The sequence below is a fragment of the Lampris incognitus genome, chromosome 14 (genome assembly GCF_029633865.1).
Source record: "Lampris incognitus isolate fLamInc1 chromosome 14, fLamInc1.hap2, whole genome shotgun sequence".
Taxonomy (NCBI): domain Eukaryota; kingdom Metazoa; phylum Chordata; class Actinopteri; order Lampriformes; family Lampridae; genus Lampris; species Lampris incognitus.
The window spans coordinates 43,487,909-43,512,064 of NC_079224.1; the positions used below are offsets into that span (position 1 = coordinate 43,487,909).

At 46.8% G+C, this 24,156-nt stretch overlaps 1 protein-coding gene across 1 annotated transcript in view; it reads left to right on the forward strand.

The window, feature by feature from the left end:
- LOC130123865 (WD repeat-containing protein 37) overlaps positions 1–24,156 on the forward strand; it is a 28,146-nt gene that overhangs the window by 2,005 nt on the left and 1,985 nt on the right. Inside the window, exons 2-12 of the mRNA XM_056293176.1 lie at positions 177–346; positions 8,011–8,107; positions 10,021–10,116; positions 11,001–11,065; positions 11,351–11,437; positions 15,733–15,868; positions 16,768–16,839; positions 19,550–19,594; positions 19,789–19,865; positions 22,681–22,918; positions 23,220–23,361. Coding sequence (XP_056149151.1) covers positions 209–346; positions 8,011–8,107; positions 10,021–10,116; positions 11,001–11,065; positions 11,351–11,437; positions 15,733–15,868; positions 16,768–16,839; positions 19,550–19,594; positions 19,789–19,865; positions 22,681–22,918; positions 23,220–23,361 — 1,193 coding nt within the window. The 5' untranslated portion in view covers positions 177–208. The remainder of the gene's footprint in view (positions 1–176; positions 347–8,010; positions 8,108–10,020; positions 10,117–11,000; positions 11,066–11,350; positions 11,438–15,732; positions 15,869–16,767; positions 16,840–19,549; positions 19,595–19,788; positions 19,866–22,680; positions 22,919–23,219; positions 23,362–24,156) is intronic.

The following is a 24,156-nucleotide window of genomic DNA, read 5'->3' on the forward strand; positions in this document are numbered from 1 at the left end:
GATCGCTCACATTTGAAAGCTGTTTAGTATTGCCATACTGTTCAGCTCTGAGCCACTGAGTAGCTCCCTTTGACCAGGTTAAGACTGAAGGACACATTGACCATTGCATTCTCACCCACTAATACCTGGACATATATGAACCAGCGCCCCTCTTGTTATGCGTCCTGTTGTTACAGTTTGAACAAGCAGTGAGGTTCTGGAAGGAGGGATGCCGGTGGAAAGCGGGAGCGGTGCCTCTGCCCGCCAGACCAAACAGAAGAGGAAGTCCCATAGTCTGTCCATCCGCAGGACCAACAGCACAGAGCAGGAGCGCCCCAGCCTGCAGAGGGAGATGCTAGAGGGGCAGGTGAGGACCGATCAGGGTCAAAGTCAAGGTCAAATTTATTTACAGCTAACTGACTTGCTGCAGTGGTACCATTTGAACATAGCTGTTGCTACCCTTTAACACACCGGTATTACTGCCTTTCACCACTATAGCAGTTTGGGCAGGACTTTGGTTTCCTTTAATGTGCATTGCTAATCCTGTGCCGTCATTTGGCTCACTGACTCAAGGTTTGGAAACACTGCTGCATGCATGATACCATAATAGATCCAAGCTTACACTGTAGTTTGAAAGCAACACCACGTGGCTGGGCAGTGGCATCAAGCCTTACACTGTGGGTGGTCAGTAAGGTAGGCGCATTGTTGCACGTGTTCATATTTATTCATCTGAGTTGCCAAATGCTAGCGTTCCAGTAACAACGTTTTTCAGTTAATAATGAGTTGATACCACCGATGTTACTCTAATACCATATGCCACCATGACATGGCCAGAAACAGCCCACAGCCTAGTTTGCTCATACCATGACATGAGCACAGCAATTTTAAAACACTTAGAATTATCAGAATACCTTCTTATGGCATTTGCAAGTTAGGAAGGTGTGTGGGTAATGGGTAATATCTGTATGAAGTGGTACTTTTCTATTCAGTATTTCCACAAAGGGCAGGGGAACAGAGATCAGTGGAAGAGGGAGGAAGGGAGCCGCACCACTCATTCATTCATTCATTATACAAACCGCTTATCCTTACTCAGGGTCACGGGGATGCTGGAGCCTATCCTTGCAGTCACTGGGCGGCAGGCGGGGAGAAACACTGGACAAGCCGCCCATCCATCATAGGCCAGTCCATCAAAGGGCGGACCATTTGAGCCACACCATTTGATGTTTAAAAGCCCCTGTCTCCCTTGTTATATCCAGTAGGAGTGAGATAATTTTGCACCAAGAGTGAAGAAAAAATGAGAAATGTGAACTGCCATTGAGACATAGAGATCATTATAAAGGAGTTTATAAGGAATACTTGAGATGTGAAAGAGTCCCTCCCCGCAAAGTAAGGGCTTCTGCATCACATTAAGAACTGGACTAAAAAAAATTAATTTCAGAATCGTCAACCATAATTACTTGCCAATCACTTCTGCAAGCAGCATGTCATGAGCCATGCTGTTTCCTTTGGCCCACCTTTCTGCTGTTGGTGCCAATAGTAGTGAGCACTCTTGTTTTAAGCCGTACACCAATTAGTTTTAAAGGTATATGTTCGGAGGGTAATGGTTTGTGTTGTAGACGACCACAGAAAGCATGAAACAAACCTTACACAACCATCTTAAGCACCTCATCATTCCAAACAGATGGCTCCAGATAACCTCCGTCCATTTAAACTTCTCTTATCTGGATAAATTAAGTCAGATTTTGCTGTGCTTATTCTTAAGGGAAATTAAATGACTTTGTATTGAGTCAGACTTTGCTTTAGACAGCAGAAGGTTGCAGATGTCGATTTGAAATAATGGATCGTACCAAAATGGGCCACAAAGTGCATCCTAATCAGTGGTCCTGGATGCTGTCCTAAGTCTGGTCCTAAATCTAAGACAGTGCCTATGATGGAGTGAAGCATAGATGTGCTCTTCTGAATCGAGTCTTGCAGCCTCGATGCATTATCAGCTCTTAATCCAGGCTAGGTTTCTCAGGCTATAAGTGAATAAGGAGATTAGGCCGCAGCTTTCACTCTCTGTGTTCTTGGCCGGTTGATTAATAAGGTACGTGTTTTCTTTACAACCAAGGCTTGTATAGACTTATGTTCTCTATGGAGATGCACCCATTGCAATTTTCTTGGCCGATTTCTGTTCTATAAAAGTCTGACCCGCCGATTCCGATTTTGGCTGATTCTATTTTTTTTTTTTCTTCTAAGAACTATAATTGACAGCATACACAAACATTTTTGTAACTTTTCTTTAATGGGAATTTCAATTGTATGTTCATAGTAAAACACTGACTATTAAATAACTTTCACATATTCTGCAAAACTGCACCAGTTTACAGCACCTTCTCTCACTCTGACCCAAACAAATCCCCCCCACCCCCCAAAAAAGGGCTCTAGGTTACTGGACAGAGCTTTTTCTACAAATAAAATCCAACTGAAAATGAATTGCAGTATATCCCACTTTATCTAACATGTTTTATTTTCCCAAAGTAATCCACAGTTTTTGACGACATATTTTAGCGTGTGTGTGTGTGTGTGTGGTTGTGACGTTACTGTCGATGCTGCCGTGTGCACGATGTGAACCATAGTGCGGCACATGCATGTAAGTTTGACCGGCACAGAATCGGATGCATCTTGAGACTGGCCAGCCGGTCACTGGTCACGGCTGATCAAGCTGAAAAATCGGCCGAGTCTGGTCACCGGCCGACTGATCGGTGCATCTCTAATTCTCTATTACCTCTTATCGTGAAAAGGTACCAGCTAGCATGACCATTGCCCATTTTACTGTGGACTGGCAGGTAAACCCTACGTGTCATGTGACTGTGGCACAACTGGGAGGGGAAGCGAAATTGTTTGCAAGGGATTTTGATCACAAAATTAATCAATTACTGGCCATAACGTTTTGAAGAACCGTGCTACTTTGAGATCTCATATCATTGTTTTGACTTTATTCAACTATATAAAACCTATAGCTTTATCACCTATACCAAATGCAGTGTTTCAGTATTGCTAATATACTAGTAATGTTTGACTGTTAACTGTGGAAACCCTGCAAGGGTGTGATTTAGATGTGGAGCCCTGCAGCAGAGTAGCATTTCTCTCCACCCTGTCAAGCTGATCTGGGGGTGGTCTGTCCGAAGGAGCCGCATCTGACCGGACGTGGTGCTTCCAGTCTAATCCCTTCACTTATGGATGTTAATTTTTGTTTTGTTTTGTTTTTCACACTGGCCTGCTTCTCCCTAGTCCTCTGATAATCTGGACTCCTACTTGAGAACGGAGGTAAGTTCCAGGTCTTCAGAGTCTCTTCGGGTAGTCTAGTTCCACCAAGAGTCCTCCCCCCCCCCCCACTAGAACGTCATATCTAGACTTGGTGATGTACTGGTGTAGTGTGGGTTTGATGAGAGCTGAAAGTGGGCATGGGCTGGCGACTCGTCTGGGGGTCCTTGTGTAGGTGTCAGACCGAAGGGCCCCAGTAAGGTCTAATTCATCTGTAATGATGGGAGATACCGCTTGATGCCCCCTGCTGACATACCTGCTCTCTACCACCCCTCACTTGCTCCCTGCCCTGTAAGCGTCTGATCTAGATTCCTTTGTAGACACTAGGGCTGTGTGTTGGCAAGGATTTGATGATGTGATCTTTATCATGGTACAAGTGTCACGATTCAGCATATTGTGTTATGATACTGCAAACACTGCGATGTATTGCGGTATTTTGTCAAAAATTTAGAAAAATATCAAAGGAAACACCTTATTATGCTTTGAATCAGAGTGATCAGTCATATCTAGCATGGTGGTGACCATACCTGCTGTTGTTGTGGTTCTGTGCAGCTCTTTTACAATAGTGCGCCATTCACCTCGTGGTCAGAGATAGAAATTACACAATGAAGTAGTGACGCTGATACATCTTTATGTACGTAATCTTTTTTTGGGGGGGATTCCCTCCCCCCTTTTCTCCCCAGTTGTACTTGGCCAATTACCCCACTCTTTATAGCCATCTTGGTCGCTGCTCCACCCCCTCTGCCGACTCTTACCACATGCCTCCTCTAAGACATGTGGAGTCGCCAGCCGCTTCTTTTCACCTGACAGTGAGGAGTTTCGCCAGGGGGACGTAGGGCGTGGAAGGATCACACTATTCCCCCTCCCCCCGAACAGGTGCCCCGACCAACCAGAGGAGGCGCTAGTGCAGCGACCAGGACACATACCCACATCCGGCTTCTCACTCGCAGACATGGCCAGTTGTGTCTGTAGGGGCGCCCGACCAAGCCGGATGTTTGCGTAATCTTAATAATTGATGCAGTGTTTGTGAAAATCACTACAAAATTATGAAAGATAGCATCACGATAATCAAGTGTATTGATGTTTTCTTACATGCCTCGTTGACAGCTACTCGAACTAGGTCAGAATTTGTTATTTTAAACATCATAAAAAAAGATTCCTCTCTTTGTTCTAATGTGAATGGCAGGCTTTTTAAAGCCGCACGACGCAGTCATCCAACATGTTCTCCACAAGCCAGGCTTTGGTCTTCAGGATTTCCGCCCCTAGCTGTAGCCTCGTCTTCCGGCTAATTCCTCCTGAGGTGCGTTTAGTCTAATGGGTGCACTGTGGCGTAGCACGCTGTACTCAAACATCAGCCACTGTTACCATCAGTCTGTGAAGGCCAGCACAACGCTTCACTGAGCTCCTTAGGACAAAGTCTGGTACTTCGTGTCTGGTTTCCACGGCCAGTCTGTGTATGCAGCTGAGTCAGTTTCCATATTTGGCTTGTGTTGTTGAGACTTTGGTGGAGCCACGAGAGCTTTTATTGATCGCTCGCGAGTTTCATGTTGGAGTCCTTTATTTTCTTCCTCCAGCATTTCGTTTTGTGATAAGAGCACTGAGGCTGCCCTTTTCCCTTGTCGTGGCATCCCATGAGGCCTTTCTGTTATTTCAAGTCAACATAAGCTGTGCCTTTTCACTTCATTTTCATAAACCTCAATACCCATTGGGAATTTTGATTCTTTTTGTTAAATGTGATGCTTTTACCTGACATTATTGTCCCAGAGTAGTTTAAAATGAGTGAGCACACAAAGGTTCGGTGTCTTTTTCAAGGGCACTTTGATTCCGTCTGTTCGATCCCTGAAATCAGAGCATTTGTGAAAGAGCCCCAGTAAGCACCGTGTTGCTATTCTTAGCCAGAAAAGCGAGTGTAATATTACAGATGAAACGACAAGGTGATAATGTGATACCCCTGGTCTCTTTACAGTGTTGAGCAGTTTTGTGCTGATCTATTCAGGTCAGTTGTTCAGAATGGGAATTGTCTTTATTGGCCGAGTATTTTTGCACATACATGAATGTGACTCCGGTTTAGTGGCTCCCCGTGTACTCACATAGAATAACAACACCGCCATCTTCAGGGATATTTGCAAGGAGTGACTGTATACAGGTGAAACCATTTCTTTCAACTGTAAACAGGGTACAGATAGTGTGAAGATGTGATGAGTGCTGTGATAAAAAGACATTAATACATATAGTAGGTAAATTTTTTTATGTACAGTATATAGTATATACTTATACTGTACGCATATAGTATACAGTATATAGTGCAGTATATGTACAGTATATAATTTTGAAGGCTTCTACTGTATAACAAGTTATTTTCCCTGCAGGCATTAATAGGGATAGGCCATCGGGTATGGGGAAAATTAATTTTGTAGGATTTTCATAAAACAAAATTAGCTTAACCCAGCAGCTAGAGTGGCACTTACACATAAGAGAGTCCTCATCTTGCCAAAATACGACTCAAGTGAACCTTATTCAACTGTGAGCATTTGGCTCAAAATTACAATCAAATGGCGTCCGTGTAGCGTGGCGGTCTATTCCGTTGCCTACCAACACGGGGTTCGCCGGTTTGAATCCCCGTGTTACCACCTGCTTGGTTGGGTGTCCCTACAGACACAATTGGCCGTGTCTGCGGGTGGGGAGCCGGATGTGGGTATGTGTCCTGGTCGCTGCACTAGTGGATCCTCTGGTCGGTCGGGGCGCCTGTTTGGGGGGGAGGGGGAACTGGGGGGAATAGTGTGATCCTCCCACGCATTACGTCCCCCTGGTGAAACTCCTCACTGTCAGGTGAAAAGAAGTGGCTGGCGACTCCACATGTGTGGGAGGAGGCATGTGGTAGTCTGCAGCCCTCCCCAGATCGGCAGAGGGGGTGGAGCAGCGACCGGGACAGCTCGGAAGAGTGGGGTAATTGGTCGTATACAATTGGGGAGAAAAATGGAAAAATCCAACTTTAAAAAAATAAATTCAAGACTCAAAAGGTGTAAAATGTAGTTGAATTAGTTATTTTAATTTTCAAATTCATTTTAGAAGACTTGAAATGTGCTTTCCGTTTGCGCTTCTTTTCCGGTCAGAATGGAGTGTTCTCCTTCAGACCTGCCTTCAGATCTGTCTCTCACATTTAACTCGCCTGAGAAATTGGTCTTGTATTTATTCAAATGCTTATTGGGGAAGGGACAATGTACATTAATGAACATTTGAAACAAATGTAAATGTACCCAAGTTAGCTAAGAGGCTAGTTTCCATATACAGAATATACAAATAATGCAGAAAAAGATAAAGATAACATAGAAAATCATATATGTATAAAAAAGCAGACAAAAAACAGACATACAACACAGCTAATAATGATAATAATAATAATAATAGTAATGCATTTTATTTTTGGATGCCTTTCAGAGCTCTCAAGGACACTTTACAGAACACAGTTAAAAAAACAAGCACTATGATATAAGCTATAATGTATCATGTAAATGTTAATGTAATGTACATATAAGCATTATGTACTATAATGTACAATACAGTTAAACAACACATTAAAGGTGTGTGTGAATAGCATCAATGTTGACGATGTTGGTTCTTCATAAGCCATTTCTTGACATTACTCTGAAATGAATATAATAGGATGGGACTCGGATTGTGTTACTGAGTTTCATTGATGTGATGCTCTAAAGGAGGAGACGGCTGGACTAATTGCAGCTCTTTAGAGTGGGGTTGTGCAGTCCCCTCTAGCTGCACCTCTAGTAGCTCTGTTTGTGGTAGATTTGAAGGTGATGAAGCTGGACAGAGGAGGAGGAGGGAAACCATGCATGATCTTATAAACTACCCATCCATCCATCCAGTATCCAAACTGCTTATCCTGCTCTCGGGGTCATGGGGAGGCTGGAGTTATTGGGCGGCAGGCGGGGAGACACCCTGGACAGGCCACCAGGCCATCACAGGGTCTTATAAACTAGCCAGACATTTTTGTATTTGATGAGGTTTTCCCAACTAAGTAGATCATACTTTTTTAGAATATGGCAGTGATAGTAGCTTATGTTAACTGGCATTAAATGACTTTATGAGGCATAAAGTTTAACTGGTTGAATGTTGCAGATGTCCTGATTGCAAATAAAATCTTTGAGCGAGTGTGGTGTTGGTAATTCTTATCATTAGTGGTTTGTATCATAAGTGAAACTTATCTTCCAGATCGGGCATGCTATTTTTCGCTGATGCCTGCCCCGCTTTCTTAAAATTAATTCACATTCACGTCTAGGAGCTTTCCAAGGACAGCCTCAGATTCCCACTGCTGGTCACGTAGCCCTTCAGTTAGGCAACCCGGAGTTGAGTGTACCTTGGTAGTGGTCGCTTCAAAAAACAAGAGTGTTGTACAGTTGCTGTCTTGTCTTTGCCCAGATTCAGATTTGAAGCTTTTGGGTCACAAACCCATTTCTCCACTTTGTAGGTCTCACAGCAAGTTCTCAAGTTTAAGCTCAGTAAAATGTCAAATCAAGTTTTAAGTTTTATTAAGAGGCTAGAAATGTGTCTTTGTTGGATGCTCAGCATAAAAACAAGGACAAGTTTGATGTCAGAAAGGACCATGAGCTTGGAACAATAGCTATGAGAATATCTGCATACCTCAGATGCTCAGGTCTCTGGTTTAGAGGGGTTCTCATGTCAATCGATGTTCTCTTTCTTCTCCTGCAGGATTCAAAACTCCCGCTGTCGCTCAGGAGCAACCTTCTGGATCTGTTCGGTCAGATTGAGAGAGAGTTTGAGAATCTCTACATTGAAAACCTTGAACGTAAGCTGCTCAGTCACAGATGCTTAGAGACAATGAGAAAGGAAAACTGTCTTTATTTACATTGTTCATTTCACCAGTCATATTATACACCTGTTGAACGATTTATGCCCAAGAAAATCACAAAAATTCAAATTTTTTTACTTATTTTACGTCAAAATATAATCATGTTAACCACCTCTTAAATGGCCAAGTTTTTGTGATTGCTTCACAAGTCCAAGATGGCAGGCCAGCGACCATTGAACCGAGAATATCATAAATGGTTTTCCCTCTACCATCAAATGAAACCTGCAAAGGGGAAAATGACAGGATCCAATCCAATCATCCCTTCCTATGATTTCTCCTCCCCAGAGTTCCACTCTAATTTCATGTTTTATGTGGACGTGCATCACTTTATAGAAGCAAGATGCACTCTGAGTGCAATTTCTTGTGATCTTTAAAGGATAGGCTAACTTTCTGTATGTATGTATGTATGTATGTATGTATGTATGTATGTATGTATGTATGTATGTATGTATGTATTTATGGAATTTTTTTTTTTTCCGAGCCATTCCGGTCACTGCTCCACCCCCTCTGCCTATCTGGGGAGGGCTGTGGACTACCACATGCCTCTTCTGATACATGTGGAGTCGCCAGCCGCTTCTTTTCACCTGACAGTGAGGAGTTTCGCCAGGAGGATGTAGCGTGTTGGAAGATCACGCTATTCCCCCCAGTCCCCCCGCCCCCCCCCCGAACAGGCGCCCCAACCGACCAGAGGAGTAGCTACTGTGGCGACCAGGACGCATAGCCACATCTGGCTTCCCACCCGCAGACACGGCCAATTGTGTCTGTAGGGACGCCCGACCAAGCTGGAGGTAACACGGGGATCCGAACCGGCGAACCCCTTGTTGGTAGGCAACAGAATAGACCACCACACTACCCTGGCGCCCCCTGGTTTACTTTATTTTGAGCCCAGATCTCATTAAATCGTTGGCAGGCATCATTAGGAATCGTACAGACAAAAACGTCACCCATTATTGCTGAATCTTCTTGTGGGGCTTAAACACAGGGCAATCATTTAAGCCTACAAAAGTCAACAGGTATGATTACTAAAGGTGCAGAAAATAGTGAACCCATGTTTTGACACCACACTATTATCCTTTTTTATGATTGAACAAGTTTACAGCTTCATAGTTGGAAAAAAGGTGAATTAAAAAAAGATTCATGTTCACCTTTCCTAAAATGTGCAAAGTGCTTCACGAGCATCTTACAAAAACAGTTCATAAAAGAACTGCAAAAAAGGGTGAAACAAATCAAACAGTGGTAGTGATGGGCGTCCGGGTAGTGTAGCAGTCTATTGCGTTGCCTACCAACACGGGGATTGCCGGGTCGAAACCCATGTTACGTCCCCATGGTTGTCCCTACAGACACAATTGGCCGTGTCTGCGGGTGGGAAGTCGGATGTGGGTATGTGTCCTGATCGCTGCACTAGCGCCTCCAGCGGTCGGTTGGGGCACCTGTTCAGCGGGGAAGGGGAACGGGGGTATAGCGTGATCCTCCCACACACTACATCCCTCTGGTGAAACTCCTCACTGTCAGGTGAAAAGAAACGGCTGGTGACATGTAGTCTGCAGCCCTTCTCGGATCAGCAGAGGGGGTGGAGCAGCAACCGGGGACGGCTCGGCAGAGTGGGGTATTTGGCCAGATACAATTGGGGAGAAAAAAGGGGGGGAAGCCAAATCCCCCCCCCCCCCAGAAAAAAACAAAACAGTGGTAGTGATAATTCAGCCAAGTAGGATAAACTAATATCCAACTGGCACGTTTTTAGGGCAGTTCATCGGTTAAAATCTGTTTGCCGTACCAAGACATTTGCTGTAATGTGCAGGATGACATATTGCTGTCAGCCTAAAACATGCATCCTCCATGTTGACTTTCAGTGCGGCGAGAGAATGAAACCCTGAATGACCGGCTGACAGCAGAAGGACAGACTGTTGATGGGGGAGATTTGGCCAAAGGAGCCCTGAAAACGAAAGGTGAGATTTAGTGGTGTCCCTGCTCATCAGAGTAGATAGAAGATATTCTTTCAGTCACGTGGTGAAAATGTCAGTGTGAATTGGTTTTTACCTTTCATTTGTATTTTTCCTCATGTTGCATTTTTGTTTCGGAGTTATCAGGGTATCTGCAGTGCCTGGAAGGGTCTTGAAATGTCTGAAGTTATATGATCCAAACCTAAGTCCTGAGAAGGTCTTGGAACACATTTGAATTTGGAATTTTAAAGGCTTAAATTTAGTTTGGGGGCGGCACAGTGGCGCAGTGGTTAGCGTGGTCGCCTCACAGCAAGAAGGTCCTGGGTTTGAGCCCCCCAGGGTAGTCCAACCTAGGGGGTCATCCCGTGTCATCCTCTGTGTGGAGTTTGCATGTTCTCCCCGTGTCTGCGTGGGTTTCATCCGGCTGCTCCGGTTTCCTCCCACAGTCCAAAGACATGTAGGTCAGGTGAATAGGCCATACTAAATTGTCCCTAGGTGTGTGTGTGTGTGTGTGTGTGTGTGTGTGTGTGTGTGTGTGTGTGCGTGCATGCCCTGGGATGGTCTGGCAGCCTGTCCAGAGTGTCTCCTTGCTTGCTCCCTAATGACTGCTGGGATAGGCTCCAGCATCCCCACTACCCTGAGAGCAGGATAAGCAGTTTGGATAACGGATGAATGAATGAATTTAGTTTGGGATGGTTTAAAAATGTGTTACTACATGCAGGTAGTTTCATAAGTTGTCTTCATTTTTTAGTTTTTGAATTTCACTTGCAAAATTGTTCCAGTAGTTCATTCTAACTGGTATTCTAAAGGTCCTCTTGTGAATATCACGCTTGATGACATCCTTGTTTTTCTCCAATTATCTCTTTTTTTCAAATTGTGTTTGTTTACAGCCAGTCATAGCACGAGCCAGCTGTCCCAGAAACTAAAGACCACCTACAAGGCTTCTACCAGCAAGGTAAATGTTGTATTTTTGTCCACTGCCATATGCACAATAATCCAGAAGTAACTGGGAAAGTTTTGTTAAGGATGCAATGATTTGAGTGTCATCTGGATGTTTCTTACTCAGAAAAAAAACTGCACAGTCCTGTATTCCTGTAGTAACTGTCAACAAAACGTGACTTCCTGTCACGTTTAGACTCTAACTTGGGTCTCTTGTCTGGTTTTGTTTAGCCAAGATTAACCTGGTTGAATTGAAGTGTTCAAGAAAAGAACTGCTCTCTGTTTCACCTTTTGCTCTCAGCCGCGCTCAAATTCTTGCCATGCCAGAGTAGGTGGATCCCGCAACTTCAGCGTAACCAGCTGGGAGTTGTGGGGTGGAGACTCATGGGTAATTTGTTTGATTTCTCCCCCTGCCCCCCTGTGTGCCAATATGTATGAGCAGCCCAGTCACGGGGTTGACACACCCTCCCCAAGGCACCTGGCCATCCAAATGTAGGAGCGGACTTTTTTTCTATAGCGATTCTTCCTATGTGAGATATAACACTCAGTATCTCACTAACACGCTTTCCAGTTAAGTTGCAACTCTTCTTTACGTTCATTTTTAATTTAACTGTTTTTTGGCATTCACATAATGGTACACAATGGAGACTTCTTTTCCAAGCAGTGGAAAATGCCCTTGACACCTTGATTGATATGGACTCAAGGTGAAAGGGCATTTTGTCTGCTGACTCAGATTGACCTGGTTCCATTACGATAACATCTGTGTGGTCTGTTGAAACTTGGCCATATATAGTTTTGTTCTCCATTTTGTTACCACCAGGGTTAGAGGGTTTAATTCCCTTTGTGACTCAGTGGGTTTGGGCACCTCAAAAACATGACCTGAGTTAGAAGTTCCACGCCCTGTTAACCTCAGTGGCTGGACAATGGCAGTATCACTGTCAGGGATGGAGGTTTGATCCACAGGGGTCACCCTTACTAGACTCTGGAACACTAATGTGTTCTGCAAGCTGCTGTAGGTGGAAGCATTCATGGACTCTGAGGGCTTCATTTTGAAATGAAATAGTTGGCTTCCATAAAGCAGCTCTACTAATGACAAAATACCTCTCTGACTGCCAGTGATATGGAGCCATGTGCCGGAGAGGCTTAAGAGTTTAGCATGCAGGGTTTTTCTTTTTTTTTTTATCAAACACAAAACCACCTGATGGCACTGACAGCACAGCTTCAGATATGAGTGAATCAGCTGGGTTGCTCTTTGGCAGCGGAAACCTGCGGACTCTTGGCCTTTGACAGCACATGATTTCATATCACTGCTTTAAAGAAATAATTCAGTGATTAACAATAAAAAAGTTTTATGGAGGGCGTCTGGGTAGCGTGGCGGTCTATTCCGTTGCCTACCAACACAGGGATCGCCGGTTCGAATCCCTGTGTTACCTCTGGCTTGGTCGGGCGTCCCTACAGACACGATTGGCTGTGTCTGCGGGTGGGAAGCCGGATGTGGGTATGTGTCCTGGTCGCTGCACTAGCGTCTCCTCTGGTCAGTCGGGGTGCCTGTTCTGGGAGGAGGGGGAACTGGGGGGAATAGCGTGATCCTCCCATGTGCTGCGTCCCCCTGGTGAAACTCCTCACTGTCGGGTGAAAAGAAGCGGCTGGCGACTCCACATGTATCGGAGGAGACATGTCGTAGTCTGCAGCCTTCCCTGGATCAGCAGGGGGGGCGGAGCAGTGACCAAGACGGCTCAGAGAGTGGGGTAATTGACCGGATACAATTGAGGAGAAAAAGGAGGGGAAAATCCGGGGGGGAAAAAAGTGTTATGGCCACGGCAGACCACTCACTCAGGCAGAGTACTGAAGGGCATCAACTCCGGGGTACATTAGAGACTACTCAGACAGTTTATTCAAGCTAATTTTGCAAAGCTTCGCATTTCCCTGAGGCTTCTCATGCTTGTTGCCTAATTTCAAATGTGGCATGTTGCACCCATGTCGCATTTGAACAGATTCTGGATTCCTAATCATTCTCAGGCAGAGCCACAGAATTTGATTTTTATCAGCCACATGCACCCAGATCTGTTTATTTTGCTGAAATCCACCATCAAAACCTTTAAATCCCGCTTCATTGCAGTCTAATGACAGAAACATTGCATCACATTACATTCCTCTAAACCAGGAAACCGGTACATCTAGCTCGGCTCGCTCAGAAGTAAGTCATTTGGGACAAAATTTCTGATTGAAATCTTATCTCCAAAGATGTCCATTATTCACTGTGTAATTCAGAGCTGCCGTCCAGAGTGCATGTAGGTGAGACCATTGGTTCCCATGGAGGGGTCTAGGGCCCCCTAGGTGTCACAGAAAGGATCTCAGGGGGTCTTAAGCAAATTGAAATATTCAGAAGAGCTTAATGGAAAGTGCTAAGAGATATAGTGACGGCTTTAGATTTGATTTCACTTTCTCTGCTGTTACCTTACCCCAAGACGTATTGTCATGTTTTACATTTGCAACAAAATCCCCATCACAGGCGTCCGGGTAGCGTCGTGGTCTATTCCGTTGCCTACCAACACAGGGCTCACCGGATCAAATCCCCGTGTTACCTCCAGCTTGGTCGGGCGTCCCTACAGACACAATTGGCTGTGTCTGCGGATGGGAAGCTGGATGTGGGTATGTGTCTTGGTCACTGCACTAGTGCCTCCTCTGGTTGGTCGGGGCGCCTGTTCAGGGGAGAGGGAGAACTGGGGGGAAATAGCGTGATCCTCCCACGCGCTACGTCCCCCTGGTGAAACTCTTCACTGTCAGGTGAAAAGAAGCAGCTGGTGACTCCACATGTGTCGGAGGAGACATGTGGTAGTCTGCAGCCGTCCCCGGATCGGCAGAGGGGGTGGAGCAGCGAGGGACGGCTCGGAAGAGTAGGGTAATTGGTTAGATACAATTGGGGAGAAAAGGGGGTGGGGGAATCCCCATCAGACCATCTAGCCTACGCTATAGATCAGCTAGATGCATATTGGGCCACAAACTCCTCCAATTTGATCACATTTTATCTGGATGAGTCTCGTGTTGTGACTTGGCAAAAAGTTTGGGAACCTTTGTGTCGGCCCACTGTGCTGCCTGCAAAACCACCAGCGACTCCCGGCAGTAAGGACGTCCATCAAACCATCCTGCCAGTGGCATTTTGACCATGCCTGTGTCCTTCTGATCATCATCATCATCATCATCATCATTTTATTTTTGGCTGCAATTTTAATTTAACTTCGTTAAGCTTCCAACAGTTGAGAAAATTGAATGATGCTTTGTGACTTGTTTACGACCAGGTTACTTCACAAATGTGTGACACCCCTCTCTCTGCTCTGCTTCTTCCTTCCAGCTGGAACTTGTTTAGTGGTCTGTGTCAAAAACGGACCCAGAGTCCAGTTTGTATCATCCCCATCTTTAACGTAATCACCGCCGGTCGCCGGGGTGTTGACACAACTGACATAACAATTATAATTTAATAGCCCCTGTTTGACTTTAACTGGGTTTTCTTCACCACTCCCTCTCTCCAGAATGTTGGTTAGCAGCTTTGCATTTTGCAGTAATCCACATGTGACAACGGCACCAACTGTAGTGATGATGTGTGTTCACATTTGTGCTCCTACTGGATCTGAGTTCAGTAGTGGTTCAAACAATTTGTTTGCCACTGCTTTTTCCCCTCTTGGGTGCATTTTATGTTATATCAAACATGCTCCCGGTCTGAAAAGCAGACAGCTTTCCTCCTTGGCTGGGTCGTCTGGGTGGCACTGCGGTCTATTCCGTTGCCTAGCAACACGGGGATCGGCGATTCGAATCCCCGTGTTGCCTCCGGCTTGGTCGGGCATCCCTACAGGCACAATTGGCCGTGTCTGCGGGTGGAAAGCTGGATGTGGGTATGTGTCCTGGTCACTGCAGTAGCGCCTCCTCTGGTCGGTCGGGGCACCTGTTCGGAGGGGGGGGGGAACTGGGGGGAATAATGTGATCTTCCCACGCGCTACGTCCCCCTGGTGAAACTCCTCACTGTCAGGTGAAAAGAAGCGGCTGGTGACTCCACATGTATCAGAGGAGGCATGTGGTAGTCTGCAGCCCTCCCCGGATCAGCAGAGGGGGTGGAGCAGTGACCGGAAAGGCTCGAAAGAGTGGGGTAATTGGCCGGATACAATTGGGGAGAAAAAGGGGGACCCCCCCCCCCAAAAAAAAAAGGAAAATAAAAAATTGTTTGGCTCATGTTTTTGGACCCAGATTCGACTGGTTACATGAATGCGAACCACAACCTTGTGCTTCTTTGCGATGGCGTATTGTAGGGGCCCCCTGCTGACCACTTCCTCTTTATCCCGAGTCCTGCTGACCCCACTTCCCCTCAGAGAGACCCGGGGTTCCCACCCAGCTCTGGAGAAACCAGCAAAATAAACCCCAACACTTCTACAGCAAAGAATTGGATTTTGCAAACTAAAGTCTGGAGAACTGACTTCCATGTTCATCACATATGTACACAACTGGACACGTGGACAAAGTGGTGACTCCTGTCCATGTTTAGTTAGTGTGATTTGGGCCAGTTAACGGTCACACTGAACCGCCATTAAAAGCATACATCCTATCAGCTCCAAAGGTCTGTGGGAGCCCTGTTGGGTCTGTAGTCATGAGGTCCACATCTGTGTGGTGACATTGTGTCTCTGTTACCGTTAGATCGTGTCCAGTTTCAAGGCCACCACATCCAGAGCGGTGTGCCAGCTGGTGAGGGAGTATGTGGGCCACAGGGACGGCATCTGGGACCTGAGTGTCACCAGAACCCAGCCAATGGTGCTGGGCACAGCGTCCGCAGGTACAGTCTCTGTCTGTCTGTCTGTCTGTCTGTCTGTCTGTCTGTCTGTCTGTCTGTCTGTCTGTCTGTCTGTCTGTCTCTCACACACACACTCAACATTTTTCCATTACTTTGAGTTCTGAGCCCTCAACTCATATAACACTGTTAAGTCACACCACACACCTGTAGTAAACGCCTGGAATTATTAAAGCAAGAAGTGTAGTTATATTTTTATTTTCTGGTCCATATTTTCACCATTCTCATTCAGCTGTGGCAGGTTTAGAAATCAGCAATATTTTAAACCTTTAACTTCATTTGAGGCGGCACGGTGGCACAGTGGTTAGCGCGGTCGCCTCACAGCAAGAAGGTCCTGGGTTCAAGCGCCGGGGTAGTCCAACCTTGGGGGTCGTCCCGGGTCGTCATCTGTGTGGAGTTTGCATGTTCTCCCCATGTCTGTGTGGGTTTCCTCCGGGGGCTCTGGTTTCCTCCCACAGTCCAAAGACATGTAGGTCAGATGAATCGGCCGTACTAAATTGTCCCAAGGTGTGTGTGTGTGTGTGTGTGTGTGTGTGTGTGTGTGTGTGTGTGTGTGTGTGTGTGTGTGTGTCGGCCCAGTGATGGCCTGGTGGCCTGTCCAGGGTGTCTCCCCGCCTGCCGCCCAATGACTGCTGGGATAGGCTCCAGGATCCCCGCGACCCTGAGAGCAGGATAAGCGGTTCGGATAATGGATGGATGGAACTTAATTTGAGAAAACTGAATTTTGCATATCAAAAATAAGTGTAAATGCCGAGGCGTACCACAGTTGTTATTTTTATCGAGCTAAAATGAAAATATGTGATTAAAGGAGAGGTCATAATTCCAGGTTTGTAACATGTCTAAACCCCTCTTAACATCTTCACGTGTCAATCTTAACCCAACAGACCACAGTGCCATGCTGTGGAGCATCGAGACGGGGAGATGTCTGCTCAAGTATGTCGGCCACCAGGGATCAGGTACGAACGCTCAGAGAAAGAACGTTTAAATTCTCAAATCTGAAATATCTCACTTAGACAATGTCAGAGAGCGGTCGCCTTCCCACTAACCTGAGAAGCACTGTGGCAAAGCATGTTTACTGTTTAGAAACTGTGTTGACGGACTGAACAGGTGAATTTAGGCTAAAGGTCTGATCCCTGGTTCATTCCAGACAGCTGAATGAGTGACTTCCAACTCTATCATGTGTCTCTCCAGCTCTCCCTCTGACAGGATACAGCCCTCTAGTTCTCTGGCTGAGCCTGGTCCTCTTCCAGTCCACCCGTCTCTGTCATAATTAACAGTAGACCACCAAAACCTGTCAGACACTGTCAGTCTGCTCTTCATACAGACAGCCTTTCTCAGATCTCCATCAAGACTTCACTCTCAGTTGAGCCTTCTGCTCCACCAGTGTTTGTGTTGTGTAACCCCCCTGATGACCTCGCAGTCTCAGCACGGATATTGTCGGGCCTTGCTGATATCTCTGCATGGATGGAAGAACACCACCTGCAGCTTACCTTCATCCATAACAACAGCAGATCGATATCCAGCTCGGATCAACCCAACTCGTGCCCACAAAGTCTGCCCGAAACCTGTGTCATGATTGACGACCAGCTAACCTTTAAGGTTCACATGGCCTCGATTGCTCGGTCGTGCTGATTTGCCCTGTACAACATCAGGAAAATTACACCCTACCTGTCTTGAGCATGCAGCACAGCGCCTGCTACAGGCTGTTGTTATATCACGCTTTGACTACTGCAACTCCTTACTGGCAGGTCTCCCTGCGTGCACCTTCACACCTCTGCAAATGATCCAGAATGCGGCGGCGTGTCTGGTCTTCAACCAACCCAAAACAGCACATGTCACGCCGCTGTTCATATCCCTCCACTGGCTCCCAGTGGCTGCCTGCATCAAATTCAAAACCTTGATGCTCGCTTACAAAACAGCAACTGAAATAGCTCCTGCCTACCTGAACTCCCTTATTCAGGTCTACACTCAGTCCCGCTCAGTACGCTCTGCTAAGGAAAGGCGCCTGGCACGTCCGCCACAACGGCGCCCTAATTCACTCGCTAGACTCTTCTCTTCTGTAGTTCGCCGATGGTGGAACGAGTTACCAAACTCCGATCCGCTGAGTCCCTCTCCATCTTTAAGAAGAAGCTAAAGACCCGGCTCTTTCTCAAACACCTCCACACCTGATGGTATTAATAAAACTAAAAAAAAAAATAAAAAAAAATCACTTCTATGCACCCTATGCTTGGCCTTTGTGCACTGCCTGTTGACACCGATGTGTCCTGTCAGACTTGAACCTAGTTTTTTGGCACTTACTTGCATTGTTGTTGTCTCCTGACTAGATCCTTGCTTGTGTTGTGTTAACTCTAAGATGTACGTCGCTTTGGATACAAGCGTCTGCTACATGAAACTAACATAAGATCTCTGTTAAACAAGACTTTTATTCTTCACAATCTCATTTTATCTCAGTCTGGATTTCTTATCAAGACCTGGCTTAAAACCGGGGGATGCTGCCCTCTAGTAGAGCTCTGTCCTCCGTCTGTAGAATAGACTTCATGATCCTGCTTATCGCATACCCCATTTTCTCCCCAATTGTATCCGGCCAATTACCCCACTCTTCAGAGCTGTCCCGGTCGCTGCTCCACCCGCTCTGCCGATCCAGGGAGGGCTGCAGACTACCACATGCCTCCTCTGATACATGTGGAGTCACCAGTCACTTCTTCTCACCTGACAGTGAGTTTCGCCAGGGGACGTAGCGCATGGAAGGATCACACTGTTCCCCTCAGTCAGCCCCCTCCCCCGAACAGGCACCCCAACTAACCAGAGGAGGCGCTAGTGCAGTTACTAGGATACACACCCCCACCCGGCTTCCTACCTGCAGATACGGCCAATTGTGTCTGTAGAGACGCCTGACCAAGCTGGAGGTAACACGGGGATTCGAACCAGCGATCCCCATGTTGGTAGGCAACGGAATAGACCACTATGCTACCCGGACGCTGACCAGGGTCTCTTTATCTATATCTCGCTCCCTCCGCAGATCCAAGGATGACTGTTCTTTTTCCATTGGGCCCCGTCTTTCTGGAACAGCCCCCCCCCGCCCCCGTTAGATCAGCTGAGTCTGTAAACGGTCTTAACAAAACTTCTCAAAACCCATCTCTGCTGACTTGTCTTCACTGTAATGGGGCTGTAATTTTTACTTTTCTGTATATATATATACACACACACACACACACATATAAATATATATATATATATATATTTATATGTGTGTGTGTGTGTGTGTGTGTGTGTGTGTTGTTTATTTTTTCTGTATCTTTTGCAGCACTTTGTAACTGTTTTAAAAGGTGCTATATAAATACACTCTTACTTACTTACTTTGATACTGTATATTTTGCACCGGGGGTCAGAGACCATCTCAGTGCTGAGCACAATATTTTAGTTTGTTTGGGTTTAGTATCAGTTTTAGCCTCGTTATCTAGAAGCTCATTGGAAACCTGTTCCAAAAGGAGGAAATCCAGGATTTCATAGAAAACATACAACCAATAGAAATGTTGTATTTACCTTTTTCAACACAATATATTTATGTTTCTCTCTCTCTCTCTCTCTCTCTCTCTCTCTCTCTCTCTCTCTCTCTCTCTCTCTCTCTCTCTCTCTCTCTCTCTCTCTCCTTCTCTCCCCCATCAGTCAACTCAATCAAGTTCCATCCCACTGAGCAGATGGCTCTAACAGGTAAGGAGCTGCTGCAGAAAGTGTCTGTTGCTTACAGACCTCTGATCACCACACCCGCTGTTCTCTGTCCACCCATTTCACTGAGGATACTTGTAGTGCTAACAAGTTTTAAGGGATGCGAATAAACAATGAAGCAACAATGTATTATGGGAGGGCTTGGGTTGGTCCTGATGCTCTGCTCTTCCTGTGCACAGCCTCCGGAGACCAGACGGCTCACATCTGGAGATACATGGTGCAGCTGCCCACCCCTCAGCCTGTGGCTGACATTAGTGTAAGCATCACCACTGTGTGTTTTGTCACCTGTGTGTGCGTGTGTGTGTTTGTGTTTGTGTTTATGCTTGACTTCTTTGCCAGTGTGTGTTTTTTTTTTTCTGTGTGTACCCGTCTGTCTCTGCTTATGCATGAGTTTGTGTTCATCGAAACACACCGTGTTTCTGCGCTTGTGCAGTGTTTATCAGGGCATCTCACCATGCGGCCTGCTCGCTGAGCTATAGGGAAGACATATTTCATGATCCTTGGAAAATTATGGCTGGGATGAGAGTCAGCACCTCCAAGTCTTGAGGCCATGGTTCTCTGTTGGAAAAGGGTGTATTATTCCTTTCAGGTTGGGGATGAGTTGTTACCTCAAGTGAAGGAGTTCAAGTATCTTGGGGTCTTGTTCACGAGTGGGGTTAGGATGGAGCGGGAGATTGACAGGCAGATTGGTGCAGCATCAGCAGTAATGTGGACATTGTACCGGACCGTTGTGGTGAAGAGGGAGCTGAGCCGGAAGGCAAAGCTCTGAATTTACCAGTCAATCTTTGTTCCAACCCTCACCTATGGTCATGAGTTTTAGGTAGTGACCGAAAGGGTGAGATCGCGGATGCAAGCGGCTGAAATGAGTTTCCTCTGTAGGGTGTCTGGGCTCAGCCTTAGAGATAGGGTGAGGACCTCGGACATCCGGAGGGAGCTCGGAGTAGAGCCGCTGCTCCTTCGCATCGAAAGGAGCCCATTGAGGTGGTTTGGGCATCTGATTAGGATGCCTCCTGGGCAGAGGTGGAAAAACCTGGTCCAGAAAGTAAAAACCCTAACCGTGTCTTTGCTCCATCCATTTATTAAACCAGCTCATTTGGGAAACTAGTCAGTGCAATCTGATGGTTTAGTACATGGGTGGAGTAAGACACAGTTGGGGTTTTTAATTTATGGACCGGGTTTTTCCGCCTCTGCTCCTGGGCGCCTTCCTTTGGAGGTTTTCTGGGCACGTCCCACTGGGAGGGGACCCCGGGGTAGACCCAGAACTCGCTGGAGGGACTACATGTCCAATCTGGCCTGGGAACGCCTTGGGATCCCCCAGGAGGAGTTGGAGGGCGTTGCAGGGGAGAGGGGCGTCTGGAGTGCCCTACTTAGCTTGCTGCTACCGCGACCCGACCCTGGAGAAGCGGCTGAAGAAGATTATGATGATGATATGAGAGAGGAAAAATTATTGTTTGACTGAATGTGGGACAGAGCAAATGAGAAATACTAAATAGATACTCATCACTTCAACATGAACTCCATAAAGGGCAGTGAACTACATAGTTTGCCTTACGTAAGTTAGATTTTCATGTTTCCTCTGCATTATTCCAGATGAAGTTACTATGACTGCTGTTTATCCCCATGAACACACTTAAACTCACTTCCTGTCTAACCTCATGTTTTTGTCATGGTTGGAAAGATAACAGTGAAGAGAGTAAAAACTGTGATAGTAAAACTGAAATATTATTTTTTTATTTATATTTTATTTTTATTGCTTTTCCATCCAAGAAAGCTCACATACACACAAAAATAACAACAACAAAGAAAAGGGGGGGGGGTCTGGACTGCCTTGTCTCCACGAAACAAACCCGTTTATTGCGGTGCCGTATTCAGTGGTTTGTTCTCTTATCTTGTCGTTGACATGTAAACTTCGGCCATTTCCCATTTCTGTCGACGTCAGTCCTTCTGGGTTCTCGTCCCGTGAGTTAACAGGTCCATGTCATATGGCTCACTCAGTCTTCACCCATTCCTCTGGTGTTGGTGGCTCCACCTTGCACCATCTCTTCATGATAGCCTTTTTTGCAAGCTGCCACCAAAACATTCAGCAAATACCTCTTAACCCAGTATCTCCTGTCAAATCACCAACGTACAGTACCGTACATGACCTAGGTATGTCATAGCCCAGAAGTTTGATAAGTCATATGAACATTTCCCCAAAACTACAATTTCAGGACGAAGCCAAAATATATGGGGATGGTCTACATTTACACCCCCACATCGTCTACAGCATGGCTGTGCTGTAAACAAGTATTTTCTCTTACTTTTGGTTGTAATAAAGAATCTTTTCTTCCCCCCCAATTGTATCTGGCCAATTACCCGACTCTTCCGAGCCATTCCGGTTGCTGCTCCACCCCCTCTGCTGATCCGGGGAGGGCTGCAGACTACCGCATGCCTCTTCCAATACATGTGAAGTCGCCAGCTGCTTCTTTTCACCTGACAGTGAGGAGTTTCACCAGGGGGACGTAGCGTGTGGGAGGATCACGCTATTCCCCCCAGTTCCCCCTCCTCCCCGAACAGGCGCCCCAACTGACCAGAGGAGGTGCTAGTGTAGCAACCAGGACACATACCCACATCCGGCTTCCCAGCCGCAGACATGGCCAATTGTGTCTGTAGGGACGCCTGACCAAGCTGGAGGTAACACGAGGATTCGAACCGCCGATCCATGTGTTGGTAGGCAACGGAATAGACCGCCACGCTACCCAGACACCCCCTGTAATAAAGAATCTAATGTCATTCTTCCAACAATGTTCTCTCCAAGTACATGAGGACATTGTAGATTGTTGTGTTCTCCAAATATGCAACCAATCATCTTCTGCAATAGTCACACCTAGTTCTTTTCCCCATTTAGCTCTACACTTAGTGTTGTGTTTCTTCTTCTCTCCATTAGGTGCTGATTAGGTGCTGATATAATACAGATATTACAGAGCCCACTTTGGAATCACTTCATTATTCCATACGTCCATCCATGTGTGTTTTGCATCATTGAACTAATGAACTTTGACCTCCCACTCTCCCTTCCCTTCCGGTAGCAGCAGCTGCCATGCGAGGACGACGTGGACTTCTCAGACAAAGACGAGGCGGACGGTGAGGCCGAGGGACCCAATGACTGCCCGTCGGTGCGAGTGGCCATCACTACCCTGCGTAGCCACCAGGGGGTGGTGATCGCCGCTGACTGGCTGGTGGGGGGCAGGCAGGCGGTGACTGCTTCCTGGGACAGAGCCGCCAACCTGTACGACGTGGAGACGTCTGAACTGGTCCACTCCCTCACTGGTAGGAGAATACTGAGGATGATGAAAATACTGAGGAGGATGAAAAACGTGCATGAAAAGATAACTGGGAAATGAGACACTGGAAAGTTTATCGGATTTGAGGGGTGAACAGAGGATTGGTGGGCAGGCGTGTGTGTGTGTGTATGTGTGTGTGTGTGTGTGCAGATGTGAGTGATTGCTTTCCCTCCAGATGTTTTCTGTGTCAGCGAGAGGAAGAGTGAGACAGTCAGCCAGACAGAGATGCAGTTGCTCTGTAAACTATACCTCTTCACATCCATGTTTAAGTTTAAATGTGTTTCCAGGCCATGACCAGGAGCTGACCCACTGCTGCACCCACCCGACCCAGCGGCTGGTGGTCACCGCGTCCAGGGACACCACCTTCAGGCTGTGGGACTTCAGAGATCCCTCTATCCACTCTGTCAACGTGTTCCAGGGACACACCGAGTGAGTCTGCTATCGACACGTGTTGGGTGATGAGATCATAATCGGATGAGGGACGGCCAGTTAAGAGTTTTCCCTACCGGGGGCGTCCAGGTAGCATGGTGGTCTATTCTGTTGCCTGCCGACACGGGGATCGCTGGTTTGAGTCCCTGTGTTACCTCCGGCTTAGTCGGGCGTCCCTACAGACACAATTGGCCAAGTCTGCAGGTGGGAAGCCAGATGTGGGTATGTGTCCTGGTCACTGCACTAGCGCCTCTGGTCAGTTGGGGCACCTGTTTTTGGGGGAGGGGAAACTGGGGGGAATAGCGTGATCCTTCCACGCGCTACGTCCCCCTGATGAAACTCCTCACTGTCAGGTGAAAAGAAGCGGCTGGCGACTCCACATGTATCAGAGGAGGCATGTGGTAGTCTGCAGTCTTATCTGGATTGGCAGAGGGGGTGGAGCAGCGACCGGGACGGCCCGCAAACACAGCCAATTGTGTCTGTAGGGACACCCGACCAAGCTGGAGACAACACGGGGATTCGAACCAGTTCAACCAGCATGTTGGTAGGCAACGGAATGGACCGCCACGCCACCCAGACACCCCTGTTCCAAAGTTATTCTGCCAGCCTGTTTGAAAAACTGTCTTGGCGTATATAGTCACGGAAGACAGGATTTCCTGCGGGGTTAGCATGTCACCACCAGTAACGCCACATAGATTAGCCCCAATTACACCGCCTGTCAGTCAGAAAACTTCAACGTGGTGTGCCCAGTGTGTGCCTCGCACAGCAAGTTAGCCATTAGCAATTGCAAAGAGA